The sequence below is a fragment of the Aphis gossypii genome, chromosome 1 (assembly GCF_020184175.1).
Source record: "Aphis gossypii isolate Hap1 chromosome 1, ASM2018417v2, whole genome shotgun sequence".
In the NCBI taxonomy this organism is placed as follows: domain Eukaryota; kingdom Metazoa; phylum Arthropoda; class Insecta; order Hemiptera; family Aphididae; genus Aphis; species Aphis gossypii.
This window is the reverse complement of record NC_065530.1, coordinates 20,262,921-20,282,217: the sequence shown is the minus strand read 5'-3', so window position 1 is coordinate 20,282,217 and position 19,297 is coordinate 20,262,921. Positions and strand designations below refer to the sequence as shown.

The 19,297-nt window shown below is 26.3% G+C and overlaps 2 protein-coding genes across 2 annotated transcripts; one reads left to right on the top strand and one right to left on the bottom strand.

The window, feature by feature from the left end:
• Positions 1-1,805: 1,805 nt before the first annotated feature.
• Positions 1,806-11,338, bottom strand: LOC114127153 (glyoxalase domain-containing protein 4). The gene is made up of 8 exons (XM_050196905.1): positions 11,067-11,338; positions 4,532-4,718; positions 4,323-4,459; positions 4,214-4,263; positions 3,863-4,128; positions 2,590-2,745; positions 2,301-2,476; positions 1,806-2,175 (listed from the first exon to the last, which is right to left on the bottom strand). The coding sequence occupies exons 3-8, from the start codon at positions 4,407-4,409 to the stop codon at positions 2,050-2,052; spliced, it is 861 nt and encodes a 286-aa protein (XP_050052862.1). The 5' UTR covers positions 4,410-4,459; positions 4,532-4,718; positions 11,067-11,338; the 3' UTR covers positions 1,806-2,049.
• LOC114127150 (uncharacterized) lies at positions 5,620-19,054 on the top strand. Its single transcript, XM_050196904.1, has 17 exons — positions 5,620-5,712; positions 6,107-6,404; positions 6,641-6,900; positions 8,214-8,481; positions 8,617-8,862; positions 9,359-9,527; positions 12,976-13,117; positions 13,475-14,341; positions 15,430-15,627; positions 15,705-15,922; positions 16,046-16,316; positions 16,415-16,654; positions 16,722-16,895; positions 16,960-17,213; positions 18,062-18,314; positions 18,481-18,674; positions 18,743-19,054. Exons 2-17 carry the CDS (start codon positions 6,146-6,148, stop codon positions 18,933-18,935), a joined length of 4,206 nt encoding a protein of 1,401 aa, XP_050052861.1. The 5' UTR covers positions 5,620-5,712; positions 6,107-6,145; the 3' UTR covers positions 18,936-19,054.
• Positions 19,055-19,297: the final 243 nt, after the last annotated feature.

Here is a 19,297-nt window from a genome sequence, read left to right as displayed (position 1 = left end):
TTGATCAATTCAACTTATAGAATTGTGGTTCATGCCAGAGGTTTAAAACTAATTCAATTGAATAACAAATCATAATAAAGGCATTTGCTATTTTGCTTTGTTTGTTATAATAATAAATGCAACAAATTTTTAAATAAATTAGCAGAGAATAATGATTAAGCATTCATAAGCTCAAAATTGTGGCTTTTGTATATGAAATTATAACCGACTTTATAAAGTTATAAATTTTATAATATTGTATTAACACAAACCAACAAAAAACCATAAATGCAATTTACTCATACATATTTTACCATGAAGTAAATTGTTCAATTTATAAAAAAATAAATTAAAACAAAACTCCATTGAGTGAATTCTGGATCCGATACTGGTATAAGCAGTATAATATATTTGATTAGTTACCATAATATTATGTCTACTCGATCTATTATCTTATTGCAAATACTTATAACATCACTCATATCAATTTTAAGTTTTTTTTTTTATTAATAAATAAATTACCTCAGTACATAGTATAAACTTTAAAAAGATCAGAAGAAAAAAATGTATTTTATAACCGAATTAAAATTTTACTTAATCCAAGAAATTCAATAGTCAAAATCTTACATTATTAAAAAATTATTTATTTAATTTTTTACAACTATAAAATGCCATTGAAAAATATAGGTATTATTCATTACTTATGTAAATAATTGTTCAAAATTTAAAGTTTCCCTACCTCTTTTTGTTTAAATATTTATGGTATTAACCTGTAGTTATATTGATGTTATGATGCACCTTTATTGCTTTTAAAGCAATTAAACTTAATCATGATGATATTCTGAAAAATTATTATTCTACTTAATTAATATAAAATAATCTCTTTAAAACAAGATTTTCTTCCTAGGCAAAAAAATAAAAATAATTTTCCATACTGATAGATCAACGTTTCTCAAACTTTATTTTTTGCAATGCCCTTTTTACTTTTTAGGATCGTATTCAACTATGTTACCTTGTTGTGAATAACATGAAAGATAGAACAAAAAAAAAACTCTGTACATTTTAAATAATTTATTATGAGCCATACACTCATAAGAAGTGCTCGTAGTGCCCCTAGTGTACCATGGTACACAGTATGGGAAGAACCGCTGTGCTAGACCAATTATTTATTTTCTTGCTGATTTAGAAAGAAAATTAAAGATTATATTATGAGCAACTAAAATGATATATATTTAAATACTTAAGTATGAACTGTCTGAGCATTAATTTATTAGTTTATACATAAATAGAAAAAAACTTTAAAATTTATTAGTAAAAATCAAAAATTATTCAATTAAATTACAAAATATTTTATAACTCATATTTTAACATTTTGATTAAAAAAAAAAAACACTAATTGAAACTGATTAAATAAAAATATAATATTTCAAATATTGATTTTTTTATATTATTTAAATTTGTTTAATTTAATTGAACTGTTTAGTGTTATTTTTTTGAGAGAATTAATTATGTGTATGTTTGATTATATCTGGCCCTAGTGTTTGTCAAATCTATTGGGAAATAAATGATATATTTATTGTCACTTAGGTAAAAATGAATTGGTAATGGTACTTGAATTTTATAGCTTACAACAATAACAAACCATATTATTCACGTTGTATTATTAAAAAGTTCAAAGTTCACATATTTATTAAAGATATTAGAATTAAAAATTTAAATACGTTTAGTTTTTTTTTCAAATTATAACTTTTAATCATCTAAAAGAATAGTTTTATTATACTCAGGTTTAAAACAATATATTTGTGATCATAAACTTACACAGTTAATACCAATAATTAAATATTATATTTTTTTTGAACATCAAATTAAGGTTTTAGAATAATTATATGAATTATATTTAATAAATCAACAATATTTTATACAAGATATATTATATATACTAAATAATTTTTAAATAAATAAATCCATTATAATTAATAATATTTTATGAATAACAATTTATAAAACTACAAAAATATTATGTTGTTTTTATAAATTTAGAAACACAAATTATGTTGTAACCACGAATATTTAATTTTTTAATTTTCTTGCCTCATCTTTAACAATATACTTATCTAATTGCTTTTCTGAATCTGCATCAAACTGAGATAACTCGCGAAATTCCTTATCTCCAACAAAACATATTTCATGTCCATCCTAAAAAATTATAAACAAATTGATTATTTAGAATTTTCACATATATTTAATCAAACATTTATAATTAAAATAATAAATATAAAATAAAATCATTTAAATGTACTAAGGTAGGTAATAAAACTTACAGGATCAGCAAAAATTACCACTGACACTGAAGCTTTTCCTGGTGTGTCTAAGGTTACGAAAGGAGTTAAAATTTTATATTGATTATTTTCAGCATTTTCTTGGTAACTTTTTAAATCAGATGTAGGAACTGAAAATGCTATTCTTCCATATGCTGTGGCATGATTAATTGGCTCTCCTGAAAAAAATTAAGCATTTGCAATATAATAGAATAAAACATTAATTATAATATACATTAAACTAATAATCCAAAAAATATCTAATAAAACAAAGAAACTATTTAAAAATTACCAATATCTCTTAACTTCAATTTAGCTTGATCCTCGTCAAATCCTAATTCAATTAAAGATTCATTTTGATTGAAAATTTTTAAGCCAAGTATACCGTTCCAAAATTTCATAGATTTGGTTAAATTTGTAGATGATAACATGACATTTACAACAGGATCTAGAATAATACAATTTAATTATTAATACAAAATTAAAATGGTCCTAACTTATGTAAAACAATATAAAATATTTTATAAAATGTGAAAGACAACTATACAATAAATAATTTATTAAATAGTTCCATAATTGTTTTCATAACAATTATCTTTAAGATGAAGAAAAATATTGCTATTCACAAAGTGTGTAATTTGTATGACGTATCAGAGTAATTTAAAAGTAAAAACCCAAATGTTAATTATAACAATGTATAATAATAATACAAGTACTAAAACATAACTTTTTAAAACCAATATAAGATAAAATATATTGATAATTGAAAGAATCTACATTTTACTAGATACTGAGAAAAAAGTATTTTACAATTAAAGACATTGTACCCACGTCCCACATATGTTGTCTCCGTCTTACAAACATACGACATAGCAAATGTTTGTTCACCAGTTTCAATAAGAATTGACCTATTATAAAATTTGAAGGTAAGATTATTAACTGGAGCCCCAGTGCCCCACATAAGCTTTTATTGTTATTATTATTTTCAAGTAAGTTATAATTATTTTAAAATGTACAATTTCAAAAGTCATAACTATATTGTACGTGTATAAGACAGTTAAATGTATGTTTTATAATATAGTTTAATAGAAAAAATGAGCTTTGTAAAATATAAGAATGGCATTAATGTAATTACTGCAAAATTTGTTAATTTATTTTTCATTAGTAATATAGTAGAAAATTGATTAAACTGCATTGAATAATCAGACATAAAAACATAAAAAATAAAAATAAAATTGGTATGTACTTCGTGTACTCCAAATCACAAGATGATAAAAAAAAAAACAAAAATTAAACAAAACGATAAGTTTCAAGTTAAGCTGTTCCAATAATAAAAATATAAAATATTTTAAGCCACTTTTATGTTTTTATCTTTTTAAAATACTATAGCTATAAATAATTTTAAATCTATCAAAAATGTATATACTTCATCGTTACACAATTTAACTGCGTAAAAATTATTTGAACAAAAACTAATTAAAAATTTGTAATTTTTATTTAATTTTTCTTATAAATTAAAATTTTATTTTTATATTTTATATTAATATAAATATATAATACTAAACCTTTATCAATAGGTTGAGGTTCATCAATCACATAAAATTTATATCCTCCTGGAGCAACAACATAGGACATATTATCCTCAACTTCAATAGGCCAACCGAGCGATTTAGCATTTTGTAATACTTTTGAAGATTTTAATGTTATTCCAAGGAAATCATTTCCAAGCTTGTAATCATCAACGCCATAGTTATAAGTAAGTTCAATTACAAAATGAGTGTCTTCTGGTCCATATCCAATCATAGTTTTACTCCAACGATTGTCGTATGGGCTACAAGGATTAAATTTATAATAATTATGTAAAAACTGATTGAACTATAAATATCTTATATAATGCACTTTAACTAAAAAATTACCCATTACATGCTGCCTCACAGCCTTGAGTGAATTCTTCATGCCTCAATACCTATGAAAAAAAAGGTTAAGGTCATTAAAGTAACTCATTCAATTTTTGAAAATAATTACTTTCATTCCCAAAAGTTCTCTATAAAACTTCATGGTTTTGGTTCTCTCGGCTATTTTGAACACGAAATGTAATGCACGTCCAGTCATCTTTAGTCAGGCGGTAGATGCTTTTATGTTTTGATTCAACACAAAAATACCTATCAAAAACAATTTCCTTTTTAGTGTCTTTCTTTTTATATGTCGATACAAAACACGTCGACAATACTTACAACAGTTACAACCAAAACGATCGGAAAGTCAAAAAGTAATTGATTTACTAATATAGAAGTTTGTAAAACAACACTTCGATACCATTAACTGGACACTAGTGTACAGTAGGTATACACACTACACAGTACACACTTCACAGTAATGCTGGAGGGGGTCAGGCAGACAAACCAGTTCGCTGTGGTTAATCTGAAATTAAAATGATTACGTCATCAAAATATTTTCTTGATACTTTACTTTTTAACTAGCTATCTAGGAAGCTAGGTGTAGGTACTTAGGTTATAAGCACTTATTGTACGTGTAAAAAAATCATATTATCAAGATTTAAAAAGAGACTTATAAAACTATAAAAATATTAATAACATTTATCCAAACTACTCGAGTTAAAATTTGTAAATATTTTTTCGTTGAGTACTTATTAATTACCGAAGTGCCCACAGGTATAATGAGGATTTAGGATTTATAAGTTTAAACTTTAAAGAATTAAACTGCATAGTACTTAGACGCTTTGGTGGTGTTAGAATTTAACATTTTTCAAATAATGTACCTCGTAAAAAGATACTTTTTTACCTGTTTAGTTTAATTAAACACCTCAAATACAAAAATAAATAAATGTTTTGTTTTGACTTCTATGGTGCGTAATCCAACACATATATTAACATGATTTTTTATTTATTCGATAGCTTTCATATATTATTAAACAACTAATACCTAATTAAAAAAAATTAATAAATAATGCACATGGACTATAGATAGAGTACAGAATAATAATTGAAATTTATGAAATTTCCTCGCCAAATAATTATTCAAAAAGAAATAGATCATAATTCATAGGTAAATAACAAGATTGCATTTATCAAATACAATTTTTTTAAACTTAATAATCACGAGTCATGGCAATCACTATGACGATTCATATAGTGTATTCTAAATTTAATCAGAATAGTGCATACTTCTCAATAATATCTAAAATATCAATTTATTATCCTCTTACGTAATGATGCTTAACTGTATATTATAACTAATTAAGTAATAAACACAGTAAAACACCATGCATTCTGGGTCTGAAACGACTGAAACTAATAACGAAAACGCAAACAAATATTTAATAAATATCGACTTTGGTGTCGTCCAAGTTGGTTCTGTTCATAAAAGATCAATTGACGTAACCAACAATTTAAAAGCAAGTTCACGTTTTTTTGTTTTTTTTTTAGTTATTATTAAAAACTACGATATTTTCATACGCCATTATATTTTACTGTTTGTTCTATGATTATGCACAAAATAAAACTTTCTAAATTGTATAAAACACAGAGCATGTTAACATACAACTATATGAAAGTATTGAAAGTATCTATCTTTATGATTATTTTACTTTTAAATACTAAAAATAAGTATGTTTGTATTTAATTATTTTAATGTCTGGTTGTAGTACTTACATTTCTGTATTAGAAACCTAACATTAATGCTAAATGTATATTTGTTAATGTACTTAATAGATACTATATCTAAAAAAAAACATCGATAAGAAATGATATACACTTAATTATTATTATGTATTTTTGTTAATTTTTTAGAAAGTTACAAAATTTAAAGTAAAAAATAATAATGAATTTATGTATTTGGCCGATTCGATCGAATTTGAACCATCAAAAACCCAACGAATATTTCCAAACAAAAAAGCGACTTTTACAGTAATATTTTCTCCGAAATCTGTATTAGTACAAAATACGCTAGAATACTTCACACTATTTTCGACAGACGATACAATTGAAGAGATCAGTGATGAATCCGACAACTGCGAAACACAAAGTGAACATAGTGATGATGAAATAGTACAAAAAGTCATAGTACGAGTACAAGGATCATGTTACGGTAATTTCAGTAATTTACACTAAATAGTAAATATTAAATATTGAACTGAAGCCATAAATTATATCAAATTGAAAACTTTATCGTATTTTACGTAATATAAGTATTTATAATCAATGACATTTTTATCTGAAGAATCGTAAGGACCATTAAAATATTGTTCAATAAGACAATAAAATATATTATTAAATTACTAATACAGAACATATACAATTTGTTTATGTCTATAAAACTTTAAGGTCCATCAGTGAAAATTTTACCGGTCAAAGTGTTCATGTGCCGATCAGAAGGAGATAAACCAATTATCAAGTCAATAAACCTAATAAACAAGTCCAAAATGTCGGGGCAGTATCACGTGCAATATGATTGGACGAATTGTCCGATAAAATGTCATCCATCGTTCGGAGTCATCCAAAATCGGATTCAGATCAAATTGGAATTAAAACCCATTCAAATTGGATATTATTACAAACGGCTTTACATTCTGATCGCATACCATGTAAGCCGTAAGGTCTCTAATTCTCTATACACCCGTATATAGTATATTATTTAGTGGCCATAATCAAATATATAACAGCATTATACCTACGTACAAAATTTAAATACATTTAGAAGAATACCATATTATGGCCAAATTTATTAAAATATTAAATAATAATAATATCTATTATTATCTATTATTTCATTATTTAACGAAAACTAACCGTACCTATCTATTGGTAATTGACTTTTTAAAATCCAAAAAATGTTGGACAATTTCTTTAATTAGTATCAATAATTTATTATTAATGTCTTATCTATAGGAAAAGTATAAAAAAATTGTTATCAATTTTTGAATGACATTTAAAGATGTAATTCCAAGTAAATTAATTATTTTAAACAAGAAACCAAAAAAAAATTATTTTAATTTATTTTATAGGTTACAACATTAGTACCTACCTAAGAAGATATGCACTAATATTTTTGTTCAATGATTTTTATATTTATACATATTTATATGTATCTTCAAAATATGTCCACATTTATTATACTTTTATATAGTGTACTTTGTTAAAACTAATAACACTCTAACACAGTCTAGTACTCTAGCCTCTGTTTGCTCTATTATGCACTATAGGTATTTATATAATGTACAAAACCGTATTGTCGCAACTACTTTTAGCCAAAAATTCGCCCACGTCCGCTTTTTAACCAAATATAATAAAGTAGGTAATTCCCTTTTTTCGCCTAAAAATAATTTTTACCCACGATTGCACGTTCAATATTTTTGAGAGCACTGCTTCAAAATTAGTTTAATAAAATCATTTCACATAACCAAAGATTTAATAAATTCATATCGATTTCATTCGATGATTCATATTATTGTTTATCTTTGTTTTTTACTTTCCTATTTTTAAAATACTATTGTAAATGGATACTATTTAATTTAATATATATGTAGGAACATAATTTTGTACCTATATAATACAATAATTATTTTAACGTACACAAACACGATACATTTTAGGAAAGTAATAAAAGTCGCTTGCTCGTGGTGCCTTCTGAGTTATGTTAATTATTTTATTAAGACATTTTAAGGCAGTGTTTTCTAAAATGTTGAGTATTGAACAGTAGATAAAAAGAATACAATTTTTTTAGATGAAAAGAAGCAACTATTTTATCATATTTGACCAAAATGAGGATGCGGGCGAAAAGAGTACGATCGGTGGCAGGCTATAGAGTTAATTACTTCACCGCCAATCGATAGAAATTTAAAAATCTTGTTAGCCAGTTTTAAAAAGTATAAGTGCATATTATAATATTATGTTTCAGCATCCCATTTTCGTTGATATATACGCATTTTCTGGTAAAATGAAAGTGGATCCGTTTTCGTACTTCAGGTCACCGTTCGGATCATTGCCGAAATCTAAAAACAATTACGCTGAATTCTTTAAAGACGTTGCGCACCCGAGGAACGATGTTCAACACCTAGTAACAGTATTACCGAAAGAATTGCGATTCGGCTACGTAAAAAATGTGAAAACTCTGGCATTTAACGTACATAACGATTCTGATACGACGCTTTGGATAAACTGGATAGGTATACACGATTAAACATTAATAAAATGTATAGGTGGTCAACGACAATTTGAATCATAGACTTATGACTTCTAGCTAGGCCTAAACATTAACCTAACGTAGTGTATTTATAATATATATTTCTTCTTATACACAGAACCCAGCGATGATAGCCCATTCACGATAAGTCCAAAACAGTTTTACATCGAATGCCACGATACGAAAAGGTTAAAATGCACGTTTCGACCAAAAATCATATCAAATATTTACTTTATTGAGTTTGAAGCTAACGTTCATTTTAGCACCACCGATTCTCCACAACCGTTGAATTGTGAAACTACGAATGATGCATTTCCGAAGCTTACGTACGTCGTTCCGATGAACATTTCATTAACAGTCATCGGTACGCATATAGACGGAGTAAATCTATTTAACGTAAGACACTCATTACTCATTATACTAATATTTTTGGAAAAAAAAATTAAAATTTTTAAGTATTTTTACTGTTACTAATGACAATAATATACATTTTAAATTTCATGTTATACATACAAAGTTTTTTGATTTATACAAACCAAATTTCGGACAAATAGTTTATAACTTATAATTATACAACTTTTTTATTTTAAAGCTTGGATGAGCAGTGTAGTTAGCCATTGATTAACCTTTTTTCGAGGTACTACCTATTATAGTACTATATCCACGGTTTTTATAAGAAAAAAATGAATGTCTTATATTAAATGGATCACTCGGTATACATCCATAATATAATATGTACCTATTCTTGTTAGCGGCGTTAGCCCATCATGTTGATCTGTAAACAGATGCTGCGATAGAAACAGTGAAAGCGTAGAACTATAAATATCTAATTTCATATAAAATTGTATTAATGTCTATAGGACATTCTTCCGAAAAGCCTTTTAACGGATGGAAAACTACATGCAAACTCAATAACGTAATAGTAATGCCACCCACCGTACCGGCTTCTACACCTGTGTTCGCCACACTGTTGATTAAAAGAGTCATCCGAATGCCAACAACGTTTGAATTACGACCGCCTAATAAATCGTAAGTCAAAAATTAATAGTTTGCTTATTGATAAGAATCATAATACGTATATTATAAGAGTCAACATTTCATAATTATTCTTCTCCGTTTAGTTAACATATACAATTGTAGAAACTATCGTAAAATACTGGTACTATTTATAGTACATTTGTTCAATGTATGTACATAATATTTTATTTATTTATTTAATTTTTAAATGACCTCATTAACTGATGTGTTAGTCGAATAGACGATTTATTTATGTGTGTTAATATACGTAAAAATCGGAACCAGCCATTTTGAATCTAATAGGCGAATGAATCAATAATTAACCGTTATTCCCATATGCGACAACCACTAAAAATGCCTACATATTATGAAATATACTCTAATTTAATTTTAAAAATTAAAATATTTTTTAAACTACAACAAAATATCAAATTATTACATTTGATAATAATTCAAATTTAAAGAACCTAAAAATATTGATTTTTTTCTATATATTTGTAGGTATATATTATATAATAATAGTATACAAAAGATTACATGTTTTCATCAAATTTCAACAAGAGAAAAACAATACCTAGTCTTAATGTCATAAACGACATAAACTATAAAGGATAATAAATAGTATTATGTACAGTTTATTATTTTGAAATTTATTTATCACAACTTTCATTTTAAGTTTTCATATTGAGTCTTTTTCTGTGGAAAAAAAACAATTCATTGCTAAGAGACCACAGAATTTAAGATAAATGTGTTATCCATTTTAATATATAATATATTCAAGATGTATTCTATTATAATTATTTTTAGCACAATAAACTATACCTACATCTATACTCGAGCTCATTAAATAAAAGGTAGGTGTACCTAGTTGGTAGTATCACAGAACAATATAGAAGCGACACTCAATCAGCTGATCGGTCTAATGTATCCCAACGGTATACTAATATCCCTGATATTGGCCACTATAAATATATGTGCATAGCGCTTCCAAATATGTTCATCACAGCAGAGACATTATCATAATGTCAATAATGTAAAATATGAAAATCACACACAAATTGTATTTTAATTTAATGGCATATAAAATATTATATTGACAAAAATCAAAATATTAACATCAAAATTAGAGAAAACAACAAAATAAATTTGAATATGTACCTATGATATAACTGAGAATTTGTACTATTTGCAAATTTATTTTACAAAAACAAAAAAATCTTAAGTTAAAGACAGATTAAGTTTTATGTTATGAAGTTTTTCTGGGACCTATCAATCTGTGTGCCTTTTCTAATCTGAATTATTGTGGTAGATTTTGTGAAGCAATAAAAGTGCTTCAGTTAATATTTCAAGAGATAAAAGTATATAATAGACTCAATTTATAGATAATATAATATTCAAGATTTAAAATTTCCAATCAAAGGTAAGTAGGTAGGTACATAATATAAACATGCAAAAATACATGTTTGATGAATGTTTAGCGGTTACAATGGTTTACCTACAAGTCCTCAGCCTTAATAATAAGTACTTAAGAAAAAAAATATAATTACTTACTGTCAAACAATATGAATCATTAATTCAATACTTGACATAAATCCAATTATATTACAAGAACTTCAAAAAAATATTTAATAAATATTCTTTCAAAGCTTAAAAAACTGAATTCTCCTATTATTCTCTTGATTATAAATGTACCAACAATTTAACATTAATACTTTTCTTATACTGGAAGTTTGCTAAAATTTCAAGCAAAACTAAACAAAAAAAAAAAAAAGGAAAAATCAAAATCAAAACTATAATAGTATAATATTAAACAATAAACATAAATACTAAAATATAATAGTACTGAAAAAGTGTTAATTATTGTTACTTGATAAGATATCAAGTTTATCAAAAAAATTGATTATATTGCAAAATTTAACAGTATGACCATTTAAACGGTTAAAATAAAAATTATATTAACCATAATAAATTCGTAACGCACACATATTTCAAGTCGGAAAATAATAATATACCACATGGATTTAAATTTTAAATATTTAATTCAAGTTTCGTCTAAACATTATACTTATACGAGTATATTTTAATTAACCAATAGGTAGTTCATGATTTCAGATTTGATAAAACACTTAATTCTAAGGTAGGTAATCAATGTAAGTTGTAACATATTCATGGACCAAGACATCTTAGACATCCCTTTCATAAGCCCAAAGTTATGAAATAAAAATCTTAGGTAACCATATGAGATAACCATATCTATATAAAATATCTTTTAGAGATAATTAGTAGTTATATTTTTTCTGTGATCCAACTGAATACCACAAATATGTATAATTAAATTATTTTATAAAAATTAGGTAAACAAAGTTATTACTGTACTTTACACATATTTGTGTCAAACACTAAATATAGTAAATACATTTATAATAAAGACTAAGTAAGTAATTTAAAAATGAAAACTTTTTGTAAATTTTAAATTATCAACCCTTATTTCAAAATTAAAATATCAAAAATAAAAATAATTCATTTTTTTGACAGATTAATAATTAAAATAATATTTAAAAAACAGTAAAAATATTCTTACCTATTTAATAATAGGTTAAACCATTTAATATTTAAAATAATATGGGCAATATCCACAATCCACATATATATAATATACTAATGAGCAATATTTAAAACTACACCTATGCAAAGAATTATAAGTATAATATACCTAGATAATTATATGAGTATATAATCTAGTAGTTTTCTCATTATATTATGCTTTCTGCATAGTTACCTAATAATTCTTATCACTAGCAAACTATTCAAACCCTTCCATTTCCGTTAGTTTTTTTTTTTTATAGAAATCTACGATCTCCAAAGTTTAAATCTAATAATCACGTTAATAATTCAGTATATTAACGGTTACTGTTGGTGATTGCTATACCTCTTTTAAAATCGCGTCTTTCGATAAGCATGAATTACCGTAGGTAACCTCAAACCTGCAATACTAATCCGGATTTTAGAGTAATCCTTGACTCACAGGGGTTTACTATAATAGTATAATATGTGTAGTGTGTACTCACTACTCACGGTTCTTCTATATAGGTATACGGAACCGTCTAAAATATTCGTTATCACTTATCATCAACACTATGTAATACTAAAATACTTATATATGTATATCGTCTATAACTACACACAATTAACTATAAGTACCTACATATTGAAAATTTGGAATCACGATTAAATATTTATATCTTTAATATTATATATAATATATCTTTAGACTTAAAGTATATTATCTTAAATCATGGTTTGAATCTATAATACCTGCAACCTGCAGCAATTCTATATTTCTATCTTTATACATTTCTTATAATTTGTACATAATATATTATATTATTAATTTTATTATGGTGACTATGGACGACACTATGACGCACTGATTTAAAAATTAAAAATTTTTACATTATAGAATGTTATTAGCAAAACCCATGATGGGAATGATAAATAGCGATTACCAAATTATAGTATTTCAACTGATGAAAACGAGCAATAAAGAATCGCTTTACGCTGAACGGTGGAACGTTATATTCGATGGCTTCGATAATAATTCGGTACAGTACCTTTATAATTAATGATAGACACCTATACTAATTTATTTTGATATTAAATGGCGTATTATTTGTGTGGTACACGCAAGAGATGGATGAGGTATTCTCCCTTTTTTAAATTAATCATAAGCAATTTGAAATTTGAATTACATAATTCATAATAATAATTGTCATATAATTTTGTTATATGGATTTTTTTATTTTCCCACCATCACATATATTTTACATAAAAATAAACAAAACCAAAAAGTATAGAGTCTAAAATGTACCACTGCAATAAGGTAGGCATATCGAAAAAATTAAAAATAATGATAAATTATGTTAAATTTGAATAAAAAAAAAAAATCAATTTGGTTACAGATCAGCATAGACATCTACGCGAGTGCAGAATTCGGGTGCGTGACGATCGGCGAGCGGAATCACGTGGTAATGCCGAACGACGTCCAAGTGGGTTACGAAATGCGGAACGAACACGTACCGATAGTCAACACGACCAGACATAGGTTACGGTACTACATAGAAATGAGTACTCAATATCATTCGGTGAACAACGAAGCGATAGAATTTGTGTCTACTAAGCGTCGTTATCCTTTGGGTTTGGAAGTCAAAAAAGAAATTGATAACGAAGAGATGGGTGTTGAATACGAATACGAAAACTTTTATACCGAATCGGAAATGGATGCCGGATCGGAAATGGACGTCAGATCGGAAATGATGGATGATGGATCGAAAAATAACGCCGAATCAGAAATTGACGTGAAATTAAAAAACGACGCCAAACCGAATAAAGACGTCGTACTGGAAAAATATGTCAAACCGAAAAAGTACTGTGTACCTGAGTACGTTGAACGGGAAAAGGAAGATGGACCCGAAGAGGACGACGAATGTTCGTTGACGATGACGAATCAAAGCTATGACGAGTGTTCAATAAATTCTGCAACGGTGTCTGTGAGGAAGCTCGAACGACTGTCATCGATGCTGCGAGGCGATGCCGAGAGATCTGAAAGGACGATACCGTGGCCGTTTGTGTTTGAGTTTGATGCGCTGGTCGGCGAATTAGGGCCCAACGAGAGACGCGACTTGCGATTATCGTTCCGACCGACAGAGTGCTTGACGTATACGGTAGAAGCGACATGCTATTTAACGTGTGATCACAACGACTATCCCGAAATTTTCAACGCGCTACCCGTCACCATCCAAGGAACCGGATGCAAAACGCAATTTCAAGTGAGCTTAAAAGTCGTTACCATCAATCACCGTCGGGCTTATAAATTATTAAAATATATTTTTTTTAAAACATTTGAACGAGCAATAGACACCTTATTTGATATTATTTTCATAATACCTATATTTTCTCCATAAATTATATGCCGAGGGTATCCACACTGGTGGTCTTCCCTCCTCGCGCCATCTCAAGTTATGTTTTTCACTTTTATTATCAAATTTACTTATTGTGTTGTATATAAATATTACAGATTGTAAATATTCTATTTTATCAATAATAAAAAAAAAATTATATGTCATATCAAGCCTTACATTTAAAGTAAAAAAAATTTTACACGCATATAGGCAGAACTTTGATAGTATATTATGATAATATGTATTATTGTATTATAACATTAAAAAAAAAAAAAAACTAGACATTAAAAAATAAACATGAATATTTAAAAAAAAGTTTTTAATATAATTCAGTATATTAATATACTTATTTTTCAGTGAAAATATGAATTATTTTCGACATCAAAATGCAAATTTTTTCCTAGCATATATAATTTAAAAATTACTAAACCTGTTTCGCAATTTACTCATACGTACCTAACCATTTTTATATTGCACTTGCCGAGAAATTGCATTGGCAAGTTGTCGAATTAAATTGCAAAGCCATGATTTTTTCTTGTAAACGTTTTAATAATTTTGGGTATATTCATAAATAATAATTTACTTTAATACATCACAAATTATTTAATTTGTAATTCTTGATTACATAATGTTGTTTGAGATCTGTAGGCCAATTGACCTAAAATATGTATTTTATTCTTCAGATGGAGTGAGTCTAGTATAAGGTAAACAATAATTTTTAGGTGGGCAAGTCTCCACCTATGGGCTATGATCACCCTCGGCAGTCGTGAATTACACTTATCATTATAAATACGAACAAATAAGAATAAACGATTTATAATATAATTTATAACATAACATATATTATGTATTTTGAATGGCACCGATTATAAAATTGTGACTACGGCCAGTGCCGTGCAGTATTCATATTTCATTCTTCGAAAAATAAACGATTCACTCTATTTCTTTGACTTTAGGTAACGCCAGAAAATTGTTATTTAAACAATGTAATAGTAAACACGGAAAAAATACAAAGATTTATCATTGAAAATAAAAATCGTTCTTATGCAAAAATCAATTTTGTTAAAATTCCAGAAAATTCTATGATTTTGTCTACTCCTACATGTAAAATGAATCCAGAAACTTTTCGATTCACACCTCAGCAAAATCAGTGTGTATGTTATTTTTTTTTATGTTTTTACATTCCGATGATTGCGTGAGTAAACTGTTATGCTACTTACGTTATTTTTAGAAAATGGATTTATCCATATACCCTACAGAGTTGGGATTTCAAAAATTTTTCGTCACCATACAGTTCGATCCTAAAGTGGAATGTTATCCGGAAAACGATATTACAATAACGGTCAGTATGAACGTCATAACGTGTACATTGCAAATCGTAAGGATATCTAACGATTCTATACCTTATTTTGGAAGATTGACTTTGAACAAACTTTTTCATCGCATAACGTAATTAATAATAATTATTATAACAACGATTAACAATAGAGATCATATATGCATTAGCTATCTATATATAATATATACCTACCTACAACTATTGATTATATATAAATACAAAACTGATTACAGAATAAATAAAGAACTCTGTGAAGTTTATGCAAAAAATATATCACCATTAATATGGACTATACCTGTAATTTCTGAATCAACCACTTTTGACATTCAGTTATATAATTTTTCAAAAGTACCAATAAGTTGGGGATTAAAATACAACGAATGCATAAAATGCACATCGAAGAACAAAAATAATAATACTAATAACCAAAAGAACTGCAGTACTGTTTCCAATAAATGTGTGCACCATAAGAGTATTAGAATTACTCCAACTGCAAACTTAAAAGTAATTTTAAAAATAATATCATTGTAGGTATATATATGTATATTATTACCTTTGTAATATTTTATTATTATAGTTATTTAATACTTATAACCTTTTAGATGGATAATTTTTCAAAAATACAAATTGAATTAAATACTATAAGTAAAGAAGAAATTAATTTGAGTTATAAATGGTCAATTGGAGTTTATAAATCGTTACAATATAACACTGAGTTGCTAATAGAACCTAAAACATTCAAAGACGGTTTGATTTCATTTGATCCGAAATACGGAACAACTGAACAACTTGAATTCAAATTTATACCAATATTCATAGCTCATCATAATCCACCAGCACAAGTTCATCATAAAATTATATTATTATGTTATCAATATTTTTATAGTAATACTTATTCATACTTAACAGGCGTTTTGGATGTACAATAGCAATAATTGTAATGTAACATATTCGATAATTGACGATTCATTAACACCTGCATACCCATATTTCCGTTGTCTTAATCCAAGAGGAGTATTCAATTCTAAATCAGTACATCCAATACTATTTGTATTTTCACCCGATAGACTATGTGCGTTTAAGGTACTTTTTAAAAAATTCGTTAAATTAACCTAAATTTTGAATAAATAAAATTATATTTTTATAGGCTACCATTATGCTACTAACAAACAATTATTGCAGACGCCAAATAATCCTTTCAGGACAAGGTGAATCTTATACTAGAACCACTATTTCACCAGGATATGGCTTGTCATCATTTTTACCGATTCAGAATGATAGGAAAATATTTTTATCAGCGGAAAATATAATACTTAAACCAATATATACGCAATCAAATATTAAATCCTTGTTTTGTCTGTATAACGACAGTGATGAAGAAATTATTTACGAGTGGAAAGAGTAGGATTTTATTTTTTTCTTGATATATATATTACGGACAAAGTAGAAAATCGGGCACTGTGTACAATGCCCGATTTCCAAGGGCAAAGTTAGAATACATTAACGTTGGCCGGACATTTTATACAGTATCCAATTAGATTTGGGCACTGTAAATTAAATATTAAATACATAAAAAATTAAAGAAAATATCTTACAGAAAATATCATTAACTTGCACAGCTTTTTAAATATTATAATATAAAAGTGGTTTGATATGAATAAAATAAAATATATTTTTAAACTACAATTATTTTGATAATTTAATTTCAATTGATTATTACTAATAATGAAGGGTTAGCATTATTTTACATTATTCACTACCATACACACACCACTATTATGGCACTTTGAGTTGCAAAGTCGACCAGATTTTTTACATTTACACCGGTTGGTCTTACACAATGTATTGCAAATATACCTATCGTAAGCTAGGTCATCTAAATTAGAAGATTTTTAGAGATAGTTAGATATTTTAATATCTATGTATAGTTTTGTAGTAATATTGTTAAGTATACAATATAAATGCAATTTGATATAAATTTGTGCAGCGCGCTGTATTTAATTAACTTTGCCCACTTGAATCTGAGCAGAGTAGTTTTCCAGGGCAATTTAGTACAATGTCCGGTCAATGTATGAACAATTTGAGTATTACAATAATCATTCTTACATTGTCCAAAAATTTTCCGAATTTCCTACTTTGACCGTAACATATATATAGATAGATGGTCAAACGATAGTTCAACAATAATATGTATGTTGTATAACGATGATAATAATAAAAATGTTAAATGTTAAAACAATATGATTTAGGTGTACAGTCGACAAAATACTAACAGCTGTTATAAGTCCGATTAAAGGAAATTTAAAAAAACATAACAGTCAAATATTTCAAATATCAATTACCAGTTATAATGAACCAGCTATCTTAACAATAATGTTAAATATTACTTATAAGTTAGTTTCTCAAATTGAAAACTATGAACGGTCATTAAGAAACTATAATATAAACAAAGACAGACTTCAAGGGTATTTTAAGATTGACGAATGTGGCAATTATAAACCAGTAAGCATTTTAAATCTCATTTAATTGAATAAAAAAATAAATAAATGAATTTATATATTATAATTTTTATATAAATAATATAAGTAGTAGAAATTTTTCAATTTTATTTTCATACTATGAAATGAAACTATAAAACTAAAAAATATGTACCATTAAATGTTTTTAGAAATTAAACATGAAAATAGAAAAACAGCCACAAGAAAAACATTTAGTACTGTATGCTCATGTTAGAATAACTGATGAATTTAGTAGATGGATAAATGAAGCAAAACATAACTTAAAAAAGCATAATTTTCAACAACAGAAAAGAATTACAAAACAAAAATTAGTTTGTTCAGATTACTTTCAAAATATTTTATGGTAAATTACTAATGCATTTATATTTGAAAATAATTATGATTTAATATAGTTGCATTCAACTGTTGCAGGGATGTTGTGGATAAAATTTGCTCGAAAGAAATTGAACACAAACCATTATATTATTATCAACTAAAAAATTCAAAACAAAACGATAAAAATGATTTATCAAAAACGATGAGAGATAATTTGGATACTATTTTAACATCACTTATCAGAGATAGTTTGATTAACATATTTTCATCAAATACGTGGAAACATTGATAATGACAATATTATACCTATAAAATGTACTCACTACATATTTACAAATATTTTCAGTATAATATAGATTTATTAATTACCAATTTATTAAACTAAATATAATATTTTTGACTTACCTACTTTTAATTTACTTATTTTAAAACTATGTAATATTTCATAAAAAAAAAATGTGTATAAGTATTAAGAAATTGGGAATCATATGAAACATTGTAATAATGTATCCAAATAGAACTGCTAGGTACACCAAAATATTTTAAGTTTTTATTTTATTTGACCATACCTATTTTATTGTAATTTATATTCATATTGATCTGGGATCTAGAAACTAGTTCTAACTTAAAATTATAAAATAATAAATGTGT